The 12,020-nt window shown below is 39.2% G+C and overlaps 1 protein-coding gene across 2 annotated transcripts in view; it reads right to left on the reverse strand.

Annotated features, from left to right (window-relative positions):
* wdr17 (WD repeat domain 17) overlaps positions 1-12,020 on the reverse strand; it is a 48,389-nt gene that overhangs the window by 2,284 nt on the left and 34,085 nt on the right. For both annotated transcript variants that reach the window (XM_059334989.1, XM_059334981.1), the window contains 11 exons: positions 11,168-11,323; positions 9,844-9,908; positions 7,123-7,255; positions 6,449-6,537; positions 4,763-4,862; positions 4,451-4,590; positions 4,130-4,241; positions 3,016-3,157; positions 2,768-2,870; positions 1,536-1,637; positions 974-1,072 (listed from right to left, as the gene is read on the reverse strand). In XM_059334989.1, coding sequence (XP_059190972.1) covers positions 974-1,072; positions 1,536-1,637; positions 2,768-2,870; positions 3,016-3,157; positions 4,130-4,241; positions 4,451-4,590; positions 4,763-4,862; positions 6,449-6,537; positions 7,123-7,255; positions 9,844-9,908; positions 11,168-11,323 — 1,241 coding nt within the window. The remainder of the gene's footprint in view (positions 1-973; positions 1,073-1,535; positions 1,638-2,767; positions 2,871-3,015; positions 3,158-4,129; positions 4,242-4,450; positions 4,591-4,762; positions 4,863-6,448; positions 6,538-7,122; positions 7,256-9,843; positions 9,909-11,167; positions 11,324-12,020) is intronic.

Here is a 12,020-nt window from a genome sequence, read left to right on the forward strand (position 1 = left end):
TGTTACCAAATGAAACAATTCAATTAAGTTGGTTCAACTATTTTCTTTTTTCAGTGTATTGTAGCTTCACTGATTTTTGGACCTGAGACCACTCAAAGCGCTTTACACTACAGACTGCCCTCATTCACACACACATTCATACTGGTGGCAGAGGCTACCCTAAACGGTGCCGCCTGCCACCATTGGGAATTTGTTGACACACCGATGAACGCAGCATCGGGAGCAATTTGGGGTTCAGTATTTTGCTCAAGGATACTTCAACATGTAGGCTGCCATGGTCAGGGATCGAACCACCAACCCTCTGATCGGTATGGGACCGATCTACCAACTGAGCCACAGCCGCCCAAAGCAATGCTCAAAAACATATTTATCTTTAGTCACCAGATCTGTCATTCATGCACCATCTCTGTCATCAGTCAGGACCAAGGTTATAATAGTTTTGAATTTTTTTGTTTTGTTTTAGTTTTAATTTCGTTGTGATTTTTTTTGTTTTTAAATTCAGTTAGTTTTAATGAGTTTTAAGAGTGAGTTTGCTAGTTTTAATGAGTTTTTATTTTTTGGGGAAATGCTTAGTTTTAGTTTAGTTTTTAGTTTTTTGGGGTGCCAGATTCAATAAGGTCAAAATAAATGTTGCCTTTATTTCCTTTGTCTGATCCATCTCAGCCCCAATAAGTTTAGTAAGTCATGAAACCAGAGAGATGAAATAGATTTCATATCAACCAAAAAGGTTACGTATGAAAAAAGTTGACAAAGATGAAAACAAAGGACATTTTCACTATAATTTTAGTTAGTTTTAGTTGGTTTTGTAACCACATAATACAGTTTCAGTTAATTATCGTTCTTTTTAAGAACTCTCGTTTTTATTTTCTATTTCTGTTAACAAAAATGTTTTTTCAATTCTAGTTTTCGTTATTTCGTTCGTTTTCGTGAACATGTTTATTTTCATGTTGATGCGTGTGTCTGTGTAACCTACATGCTGTTGCTTTGTGTGCAGGCCCGCCAGGCGTCCAGCTCCACAGATAGCTGCTCAATCTTCAGGGGGACACACACCTCCCTCCGCTTCAACAACTGACTGAGAAACATAGTAGTTATCATTATTACTGTACACCCCAGTTATTGTAAAACACTCCTCCTGTAACTGCTTTACTCCATTTTAAACTAAGAAAACCTTTCTAAACATGTTGTTGCAGACTCATTACCTATTTTTCAAAGCTCAATAATGATCAAAGTATAAAAAAAGATCCAGTTAGAGTTAAATGTTTTCCTGTTGTGATGACAACTGGGTACACAAGGGATTAGTCTGATTAGTGCTGTTCCATTATAATAGAGTCAAGAGTCAATCAGCCTAGCTAAAACATATAGTTGTTGACAAGATCACAGAAAAACTCAAATAAAAATATAAAAACTATTTTTTAAATTGCATCACACCTTTTGCATCAGCATCAATGCAAAACCGCCACAGAAAAGACTGTTTTACAAGGTTAAAGCCATGTTAAAGATTTATAAACACATAGAAACACAGAGTGTGTGCCTACCTGGTGTATTCGTAGAGTGCAGGCACAATGCTGGAGTACTGTCTCCTAATAGCCAGCAGACCTCCAATATATCCACACAGGATCAACAGCTCACTGCGGATTCTACACACACACACACACACACACACACACACACACAATAATGATCAAGCCTGACAATGTATGGGAATTAATAGCATAATGTATAATAAATAAAATAATTACAAGGTTGCCCATTAAGTTGGAATCATTTTGTTTTCAGACACAATCCTGTTAATTGTCATTTCATTCGATTGTGAAGAGATTGATTGATACATTTTTGAGAAGATAAACACTATTCTGTAAATCATGACTCACATTGTCACAATCATTTCATGGCAAGAGGTAAAAAATATTTTATTCCAACTTGATGTCTGACAGGTTTTTCTACTGGGCTACATGGTGGTGTAGTGGTTAGCACTCTGGTGCATGAGAGAGTGAATGGGTGTCTGTCTCTATGTTAATGAGTCATTATAAGGTAGTTATTATTGCCTCATTCTGCATGGCCTTATTATACAACCAGTAAGACATGAACTAAGAGTTTTCCCTCAATAACCTCAGAATTATTGCTTATTAGTAGTAAGTAAGGAAGTTGTTGTATATGAGTTATGATCTTAATATGCTTTACTTTGTATGGACTTTATAAGTCTCTACATATCGGTGAAGGAAACCATGGAAACGGCAAACAGCCACCTTCTCCAGACCTTTGACGTGACTGGTGGCTCCTTTTGGATGAGAAATGGTAGATTGTGATGTCAATCATTACTCTACAAAGTGGGTCACTTCGCTCCAATGTTAGTCTACCAGTAATCCACTTTATAGAGTTATGATTGAGCCACCAGTCACGTCAAAGGTCTGGAGAAGGTGGCTATTTGCCGTTTCCATGGTTTCGTTCACCGCTATGTAGAGACTTACAAAGTCCATACAAAGTAAAGCATATTAAGATCATAACTCATATACAACAACTCCCTTACTTACTACTAATAATAAGCAATAATTCTGAGGTTATTGAGGGAAAACTCTTAGTTAATGTCTTACTGGTTGTATAATAAGGCCATGCAGAATAAGGCATTAATAACTACTTAATAATGACTCATTAAGAGCCAATATGTTACTTATTTGCATGCTAATAAGCAACTAATTAATGTTGAATATGTGTTTCCTGATCTAAAGTGTTACCAAAAAAACTACTAAAAAAATAAAAGTGTTCTTACTCAGTCAACTTGGCCATGATGAGGCAGTCAGTTCTGATGTAACTCATCAGGTCCAGGATCGGCTGGACACTGTCTACTGTCCAGTCAGACATAGTCAGCTGTTCTGGTGAGGAGGAAAATTAAAGAGAATTTCTGATTAATAGGTGACACATCATTTGAATGGAGCTGTGTTGTCATATTTGAATGACCTAAATAGTATGTTTGGTGGGTAACCACACAGAGACACAATGAAACTGAGTTAGCAATACCTTTAACATGATCCAGTCCAATCCAAAGGGCCTTTTCAGGTTCACAGCTCAGCAGGTGAAATTTAACTGCTGAAAACAGATCTCCATCACACATGGCTGCTTCTGCCAAGGCCTGACATTCCTCTAGTGACGGGAGACCGCACTTGAATGACAAACAACACATAATTTTAGTCACTGTAAACATCACAAATGTTAATATCATCAACATTAGACAAGAACTGTCCATTTCATTTCACCCAAAATAAGGCTGAGATCTATATGGAGCTTAATTATTATCTTTATTCAAGAGCAGGATTTTCACTTTGAGAGCAGGGTTACTTTTTGTGTTCAGATTGTTTTTAACTGCTCACTCTCTGTCCTTGAGCTCAAAACTTTGTTTGTACTCAAAACTGCTTGCACAGATTGTCTTTGCTCTCACTTCTCCTTGATTCAAACCATTTGTGTGTCACAGTTTCAGCTCTGTCTCCCAGTAATTTTCCACTGAGCCTGCCTCCTTCACTCCACCTGTCAGCCACTCCCTCCTCATCAGCCAGACTCTCTCCACCTGTTCACCCAGCTGCCTCTGATCACTGATCAAGCCACTATAAAGGTTCCTGCCTCACACACACTCACTGGTAGATTGTTCTCAGCTCTTCAATGGCAGACTTTCCATCGATTTCCCTCGGACTGATTTCCTGTTGCCGACCCTGCCTGCCTCTGATCTACCCGTCTTGCCTGACCCCCGGTAAACTCACCAGCCTTCTGTCCCTGACCTGGAGTTTCCCTGCCAGCCCAACCAGCTTCGCTGCCAGAGACTTTGTTAGGAGACTTTGTTGTTACATTCAAGCTGTTCAAAGTGTATATTGCTTGCATTGGTTTGTACCTGCCAAGGTCGACATTAAAAGCAATAACCAAGTGTTCCTGGTATCCTGTGTGCTGCAATTGGGTCCATACACAACCCTTTACATTGTGTGCTCTCAGACTGCATTGTGCATTGTGCGATCTTTGAAAAAAAAAAAACGTTTCTACAAACACCCGTTCCATGTATTTGTGCAATAATAAGTGTATATGGCAGTAGTACGTATATTGCATAGCCGCCTCCTGTCAGCACACCACACCATAACTGCATACTCACCCTTTCATGAACGTGGTTGATTTCATCAGCACTTCCTGGGTAAAATGCACACAGCTTAGCCAGTAAAATGTGGTTGTCAGGAATCATTCGCAGTAGGTCAGCTGACAGCTCCCTAAACATATAAGCGATAGATCATTTGCATAAATAAACCAACCACATTTTTGCCACAACCTCCATTAGCAAATCATGTCATGGCTAGGGTTGCAAAGATCAAATTTTGATCTTACCATGCAATATTTTAAAGTAAAAATTAGCAGTAAGAAACTAAAACTGGACCTGTGTTAGTTTGGATGAATAATAGAGATTTCATTTCAGACGTACCATGTGGGTGTTGTCATGTACTTCCTGGCCAAGAGTTCAAGACAGTATGAGGTGCTCTCATTGGATGGCTCTCCTAGGACCATACCTACACATGCAGCCAACTCCAGCTCATTACCTCGCATAAGACTTGACATGGCTAACTGAAAACACAACACAAACATACAGGTTTTTAAAAAAGGATTTCTTATCATTTTAATTAATGATAAATGTGAGGAATACGAAACTGCAAAATTATTGCACAATGCATATACAAATATGCAGATATATTGTATGTAAATATGTTGATATGCAGAGACGCAGAGTGGTGTGTACCTTGATGCTGTCCACAGCTAGGTGGCAGCATGCCGCCAGGACAGAGCTTCCATCCTGGAAGTACGACTCAGCTAGGTCCTTACATACCTTATGGAGGAGACTGTGCAGAAACATATAGCCAGGGATTGTGATCAAAACATACACACAATCTAACATATGATATTAATTTCTGAGAGCATTCAACCAACAGTTTCCGAGCAAGAATGCCATGCCATACTAAAAGACTTTTTTCACATAGATATGGGGCTATAAATGTGTGTGTATAAAAGTATTTTATAATAAGAAATTGTGTATTTAGCTATCTTTTTTAGGTAAGTAAGTTTTTAGAGTCTAGCCAAAGGATTAATAAACTATGCTGCACACATGATTTAAGTAGTTAAGATATACACTCTTGAACAAAATGTTAAGACCGGGGAAAAATTGGAAGCACTTGGCGTTGGTAAAACATAACCAGGCTGTAAGTAGAGCCCGGATGCAGCAGAGGAGAGCAGATGTGTATTTGTGCGCTCTCGGTGGTGGTACCTAGCATCTGCCTTTATCCTGATTTAACCTCTCATAACTTTGGTCTGTGTGCAAAAGGCAAAACCATTAAGAACATGAAAGAAAACTCAAACTTCGCGGCACCTGCACGCTGCAACCACAAGAAACATTGCGGATGGGGAAAAGGAAACATTTCTCACCAAACTTCTCGATGCTATTCAAGAAACTAAGATGGCCTCACAAGAAAACAGCCGACATACAAAAAACATTAACGATAATCGGGTCCTCACTCTCTACGCTGTGGGAACAGGTCTAGGAGATGCAAACACCCAGGTAACTCAGTACTCTTAAACAACAGTGGGCGCTCCAGCAACTGCTGGAAATTAAAAACTGGCCACTCATAACAGTTTGTATATTGCAAAGTTTTAAATTTTACTATATTAGAAATAAGGCAGAAATATGTAACGGATAAAGAAGTTGGTTAAGTAAAGTGTGATCCCATTCTACCACTGTGGTGTAAGCCATAACATCACGCTCATCAGCCTGCATGCAGGGCCTGCAGTGTTCTATATCTGAATGTACAGCCATAGTTGAGTAGTGAACAATTGATAATGTCTCGGTAAACCAGTGCAGCCTTGCTGATAGATCTCAATTACTTTCTTTCTTATTTGTTCCTGAATTTCTTTGGCTCGAAGCATGATGTCTAACTTTTGAGGATCTTTTGGTCTACTTCACTTTGTCTGGCAGGTCCTATTTTAGTGATTTCTTGATTGGGGACAGGTGTGTTAGTAATCAGGCCTGCGTGTGGCTAGAGAAATTGAACTCAGGTGTGACCACAGTTAAGTTATGTTTTAGAAGGGGGGGGCAAACATTTTTTTCACACAGGGCCATGGAGGTTTGGATTTTGTTTTCCCCTCAATAAAAACTTTAATTTAAAAAATGAATTTTGTGTTTGTGTTATCTTACACTAATATTCAATTTTTTTTGATGGTCTGAAACATTTAAGTGTGACAAACATGCAAAAAATTAAAAAAAACAGGAAGGGACATTTTCACACCACTGTATATCAACAGCTATCAATAGTCAACAGCAGCTTCAGTCCAAATGTATATGTAATTAGAGCTGTTAAATGTCAATTTCAGGTTTAGTTAAAGGTAAACAATACCAAAATGTTATCATTAGCATATGAATGTGTGTTTGCCTTACCTCTGGTATTGTTGTCTGTTATCCACATCATTCGTCGTTTGGTTAACTGGGGAGCTTTGAGGTGCATGAATGTTCCCTTCACATGCTCCCTAAAGATATAAGATATCATCATTTATTATTATTTTTTATCATTTTTATCAATACTTTAACAATCAACAACATTTCTGTAAAAGCATTCCCTCACTTCTATTGTAGTGTTCAATATAATAGCAGTCCAATGTGACTAACCAGATTAATCCAGCTTTTTAGTATATTTTTTATTGCTACATGGCAAACAAGGTACCATTAGGTGCAGCAGATTCTCAGAAAACCAACAAGACCCAGCATTCGTGATATGCAGCTCTTAAGGCTGTGCAATTGGGCAATTAGTTGAAAGGGGTGTGTTCAAAAAAATAGCAGTGTCTGCCGTTGACTTTACAAACTCAAAACTATTTTGTACAAACTTTTTTGTTTCTAGGATTTAAATATACTAAAAACCTGGATTAATCTGGTTAGTCACATTGGACTGCTATTATATTGTTATACATAACTGCATATGTCCCTAATTACTTATTTGTCCAACCCCTTCTCTTCATGTACCCATCTCTAACCATTTTTCAACATCTACCATTCATCAAGCCTAAAAGAAAACTACTGTTACCTGTCATCAGTGTCTTTTCCCTCCCTTTCTGTACCTGTGCTATTATTAGGGCTTCTATGAGTTGTCCTCTGCCAGTGAAGAAAGTTACAAGTTTTTTTATGTCCCCAGTGGCGATGCAGTATGGGATAGCATCATCATTATCCTCAGCCATCAGCTGGTCAGCTCTCCTGTGACATGGACATATTAAAATTACATAAACAAATTAGGTAAACAATATACACACATAAAGGCTCATCATGTTTGTGTTTGTATGTACAACCCCAAGTCCAAAAAAGTGTGGACGCTGTGTTAAATGTAAATAAAAAATGAATGCCATGATTTGAAAATCTCATAAACCCATATTTTATTCTAAATAGAGCATAAACAACATATCAGATGTTGAAACTGTGACATTTTACCATTTCATGTAAAATACTACATCTCAAAATAGTTGGGACAGGGGCAACAAAAGGCTGGAAAAGTAACTGACCCTTATGCTAACCCTCAAAAACAACTGGAGGAGCATTTGACAACTAATTAGGTTAATTGGCAACAGGTCAGTAACATGACTGGGTATAAAAGGAGCATTTCAGAGCCTCTCATATGAAAAAATGGGTAGAGGTTCACCAATATGCGACAAACTGTGTCTAAAAATTATGGAAAAACTTCAGAAAAATTTTCCTCTATGTAAAATTGCGAAGACTTTGAAGATCCAACCTGGATGCTTGTGATGTTTGGGCCCTCAGCATTAAAAACAGGCATGTTTTGACCTGATATTTGATTGATTCTCTGCAGGAACACTTCCAGAGATCACAGTCTGTGAACACAGTTCACCATGCGATCCACAAATGCAGGTTAAAGCCGTATCATGCAAAGAAGAAACCATATGTGAACACGATCCAGTCACACCGCCGTCTCCTCTGTGCCAAAGCTCATTAAAATGGTCTGAGGCAAATGATAAACTGTTCTGTGGTCAGATGATTCAAAATTTAAATTCTTTTCAGAAACCAGGACACCATGTCCTGCAGACTAAAGAGGAGCAAGACCATCCAGCTTGTTATCAGCAGACAGTTTAACAGCCTGCATCTCTGATGCTATGAGGTAGCATTCGTGCCTATGGCGTGGGCTGCTTACACATCTGGAAAGGCCCATCAATGGTGACAGGTACATAGAGGTCTTAGAGCAACATGTTCCCATCCAGTCAAAGTCTCTCTCAGGGAAGGCCGTGCAGATTTCACCAAGACGATGCTAAATTTGCAGTGAGGGCATTTCTTGAGTCTCAGTATCTAAAATGAGCTGCTGTGACCTCTAGGATAATCACGGCCTCATGAAACTTTACAAGCACAAACTAGAGACCTGGAGCATTCAGAGGATGTGCAGCTTTCATAGGTTTATTACAAATAAGAGGTTTCTCAGCAGTTTGAAGAACAGAAGTGCTCATCATCCAATCGCTGAAAATACATAAATCTAATTTTTGACATGTTGATTATGTTCATCTCTTCTATGTGGCATTTAAACATCCACTGCCCACAACCCACAATTCTCAATAAAAGGGGGAGTCGATTGCAAGGAGGTAAAAACCCCAATACAAAAAGCATAAAACAGACTTAACACTTAACACAAAAGTTATATTAAAGTATATATAAAACATGTAGGGAGTGGACACAATAGGTATGTATCACAATAGACATAGCAGGAAAAGTTATGGTGTAAATATTAACATTATCATAGCTAGGTTTGCGAGCCTCTGCTTACAGGAACACCGAATAGAACAGAGACCTAGTTAACCCCTTGCTAGCCTGATATTTTGCCAATGTTTTTTTCAGTGGCTGTAACAGATTCAGTTTTATGGCTATAGAGATGATGTCATCTTGATGTGAAGGGGGACTTAATTTTAGCAAGGGAAAAACGAGCATAGCAATTTTCAAAATGGTCAGTCGATTTTTGACTTCAACATAACTTATGTTATGTAGATACCCACGAGTCTCATCTACAGACATTTATTTTATGATAATCTCATGGAGTGTAAAAAAACTGGTAGTTTTTTGGTAGTTGCACAAGATAGGTATCATTGGAAGGCTGAGATGCTTAAGGATTCACAGAATGTATGGCTGTCCTTGGTATACTGACAATAAGGGAGCTTCTCAGCTGTGTCCAGAAAACAAGTGCTTTCCATCCAATCGCCCAAAATACAGAAATCTCAAAAAAATATTTTAAACTAAATGAAAGCATGGATTTTTTTCTGTGGCGTTCCATAACTAAGAATGGGTCAATGTACGTGAAGACCAACAGATGTAACAAGATTAGTAAACAAAAAGTGACCTGTTTTCAATTTATTAGTTTTTATAATAGAAATCTGAAAATGAAAGAATGACCAGTTGTGTCTAATTTCCTTTTCAGTGCTCATAAATGGAAATGGGTACTAAAATATGTATGCGTAAATCTGATTATATACAGTCAACTATGGACTGAGCAAACAAATGTTGACAATGTTGATTATGCCGCAAATATTTTTCAGCTCTCATTCCACACAAGGGCTCTCTGCGTCTCTGTCTCTTGCAAATGGACACTTTTTATTCTACTGGAGAATACTAAAGTCACAATAAAAGCTTGTTTTTATTCTTCTTCTACTCAACAGGTGACCATCACGTCTGGCTTCCAGGTCACAACAAAAAAATAAATGCAAAATCAAGAAATTGATCTCTGAACACGTAATTTAGTTCAAAACATTTGTTGTGTTTATCAAATGTGAAAAAACAAACTTTACATGGTTTACCTCTGCATGAGTTTCTTCCAATACCTCATGGAAACTCCCGGTGCCACAGATAAAGCTTTCTCCCACTAAAAAAGAGAAGATAGTGCTCACACACTAGCTTAAGTTACAGTTGCAATATAAATATTGTGTTTTTTTCTGACAATAAAAACTGAATAATTACAGTGGCAGTGATCAAATATATATTTCAAGCTATTAACTGAAGGGTTTGTCAGAACATCTTTGACCGTCTGCCCCTTCTGTAACACGCAGATGCTCCTTATGTCTGAGGCTACAAGCCAGCAATTTATTCTAACTTCTTTCACCTAGTTTCTACTTGCAGGCTTTTGAGCTTCTTAATTAACAGAAGTGTTTTGACAACAGCTGGAAAACTTTGCTTGGCTTTTGTATTCAGAACAATAACATTTAATTTGCATTGGTGTGATATAAGATTATTTTAAAAAAGGAAATAAGGAGGAGCCAGCCAATGATAGAAGACGTTAAATAATGGTCACAAAAGGATCCAAGCCAAGACAATTAATCAAGTGTCACTACACAGATGCTCACACCAGCACACACACGTACACACACACACACACACACACACACACACACACACACACACAGGGTTGCACAATTAATCAAAATGTAATCGTGATCACGATTTTGGCCACCACGATTAAATCAACCTGATCGTCGGCGATATTCCCATTTTAATCAAGCACTTTCTACACCAGTAGTCCACCAACCACCAGGGGGCGAAGGCATAGTTAAGGTTTCATGTAGCTGCCTAAATAAATAACGAGTGAGCGCTAAGCAGGATGTACAGCAGTACTCGACGCCACAACAACATGCGCCATTTGTAAAAGCCGGCGAAGCAGTGTTGCCAACTTAGCAACTTTGTTGCTATATTTAGCGACTTTTCAGACCCCGTTAGCGACTATTTTTCACAAAAGCAACTGGCGACAAATCCAGCGACTATTTCTGGTGTTATTGGAGACTCCTTCTTACTCTTCTTAACGAGCCGCGGGCCGGACCGAGTCGAAGCAGCACAGTCCTCCTGCAGCAGTCTCTCCCAGCTTCAGTCACAGAGCCGAAGCTCGGAGGGGATGTTAACCCCTTAGCGTCCAGTCTGCAAATTGCTAATAGGCTAACAGTTAGCTCTGTAGCAGTACAGTGTGTATGTGCTGCTGCTGCAGGAGGTGTTCACTTAGTGAAAATAAAGATGTGAGATTATCATTTTGGCCATAATCGTGCAGCCCTACACACACACACACACACACACACACACGCACACACACACACACACACACACACACACACACAAACACAAACACACACTCCATACCTGTCCCAGCTCCACCATTAATTCACAGTATCGTTGCATCTGTCCCAGTCTCAGATGGATGTCTGCTGCTTCTTTCAGCCTCTCTTCTTTACTGGGAGCTCCAATACCTCCTCCAAACTTAGACATCTTGACTATAGTGAGCTCCTGGGCTTCAGACTGAAAGAAAATAAAACAAATGAAAGGGAAGGTTACTTAGTGTGTAGGTAGCGTTGGCAGGTGTACTCACAAGCCCTTGATTTCCTGCCCATTCTACTCCAGTCTCAGATCCTTCATCCCTGATGGACATGCTGCCTTGGTGTAACTATTTGGGGGACTCAGCCCTGAGCCTTCAGAGGTAGCCAAATCAAAATCAAATCAAATAGTTTTTAATTTGATTTGATTTTGATTTGGCTATCTCTGTGGGCCGGTCACATCTCTAATGAAAGGTTGCTTTGCTGTACCTGTGATGGTTGCACGATGGTGGTATTAGCATACTGGGATCTGTTCAACAAGGTCCAAGGAGACCAGGTAGGCGACCAGCAGGAGACCAACAAAAAGCTGTATGTGCTGTCCTATCACTGCTCATGCTGTTAGCTGAAGAGCTCACTTCCCTTAGGAGATCTTGCATTCAGTCCCTGACTACCCGCACATATGTCATCTTTAACAATGGCTGACAGGGTCTGTAAGGCATGCAAGGTGTTATTAAGAAGAGCAAAAATGTAACTTTACAGTGACTATTGTACCCTGAGGGGTTTACCCAGGTCCTGTAGTCAATGTTGTTGGAGGATGAATCTCTGTTGGATTTCCAGCATTTAATTGTTAAATTCACCCATGTGCACTGAGGCTGCCTGAGGAACCAATGTAAATTAGAGAC

Source organism: Centropristis striata, chromosome 1 (assembly GCF_030273125.1).
Source record: "Centropristis striata isolate RG_2023a ecotype Rhode Island chromosome 1, C.striata_1.0, whole genome shotgun sequence".
Classification (NCBI taxonomy): domain Eukaryota; kingdom Metazoa; phylum Chordata; class Actinopteri; order Perciformes; family Serranidae; genus Centropristis; species Centropristis striata.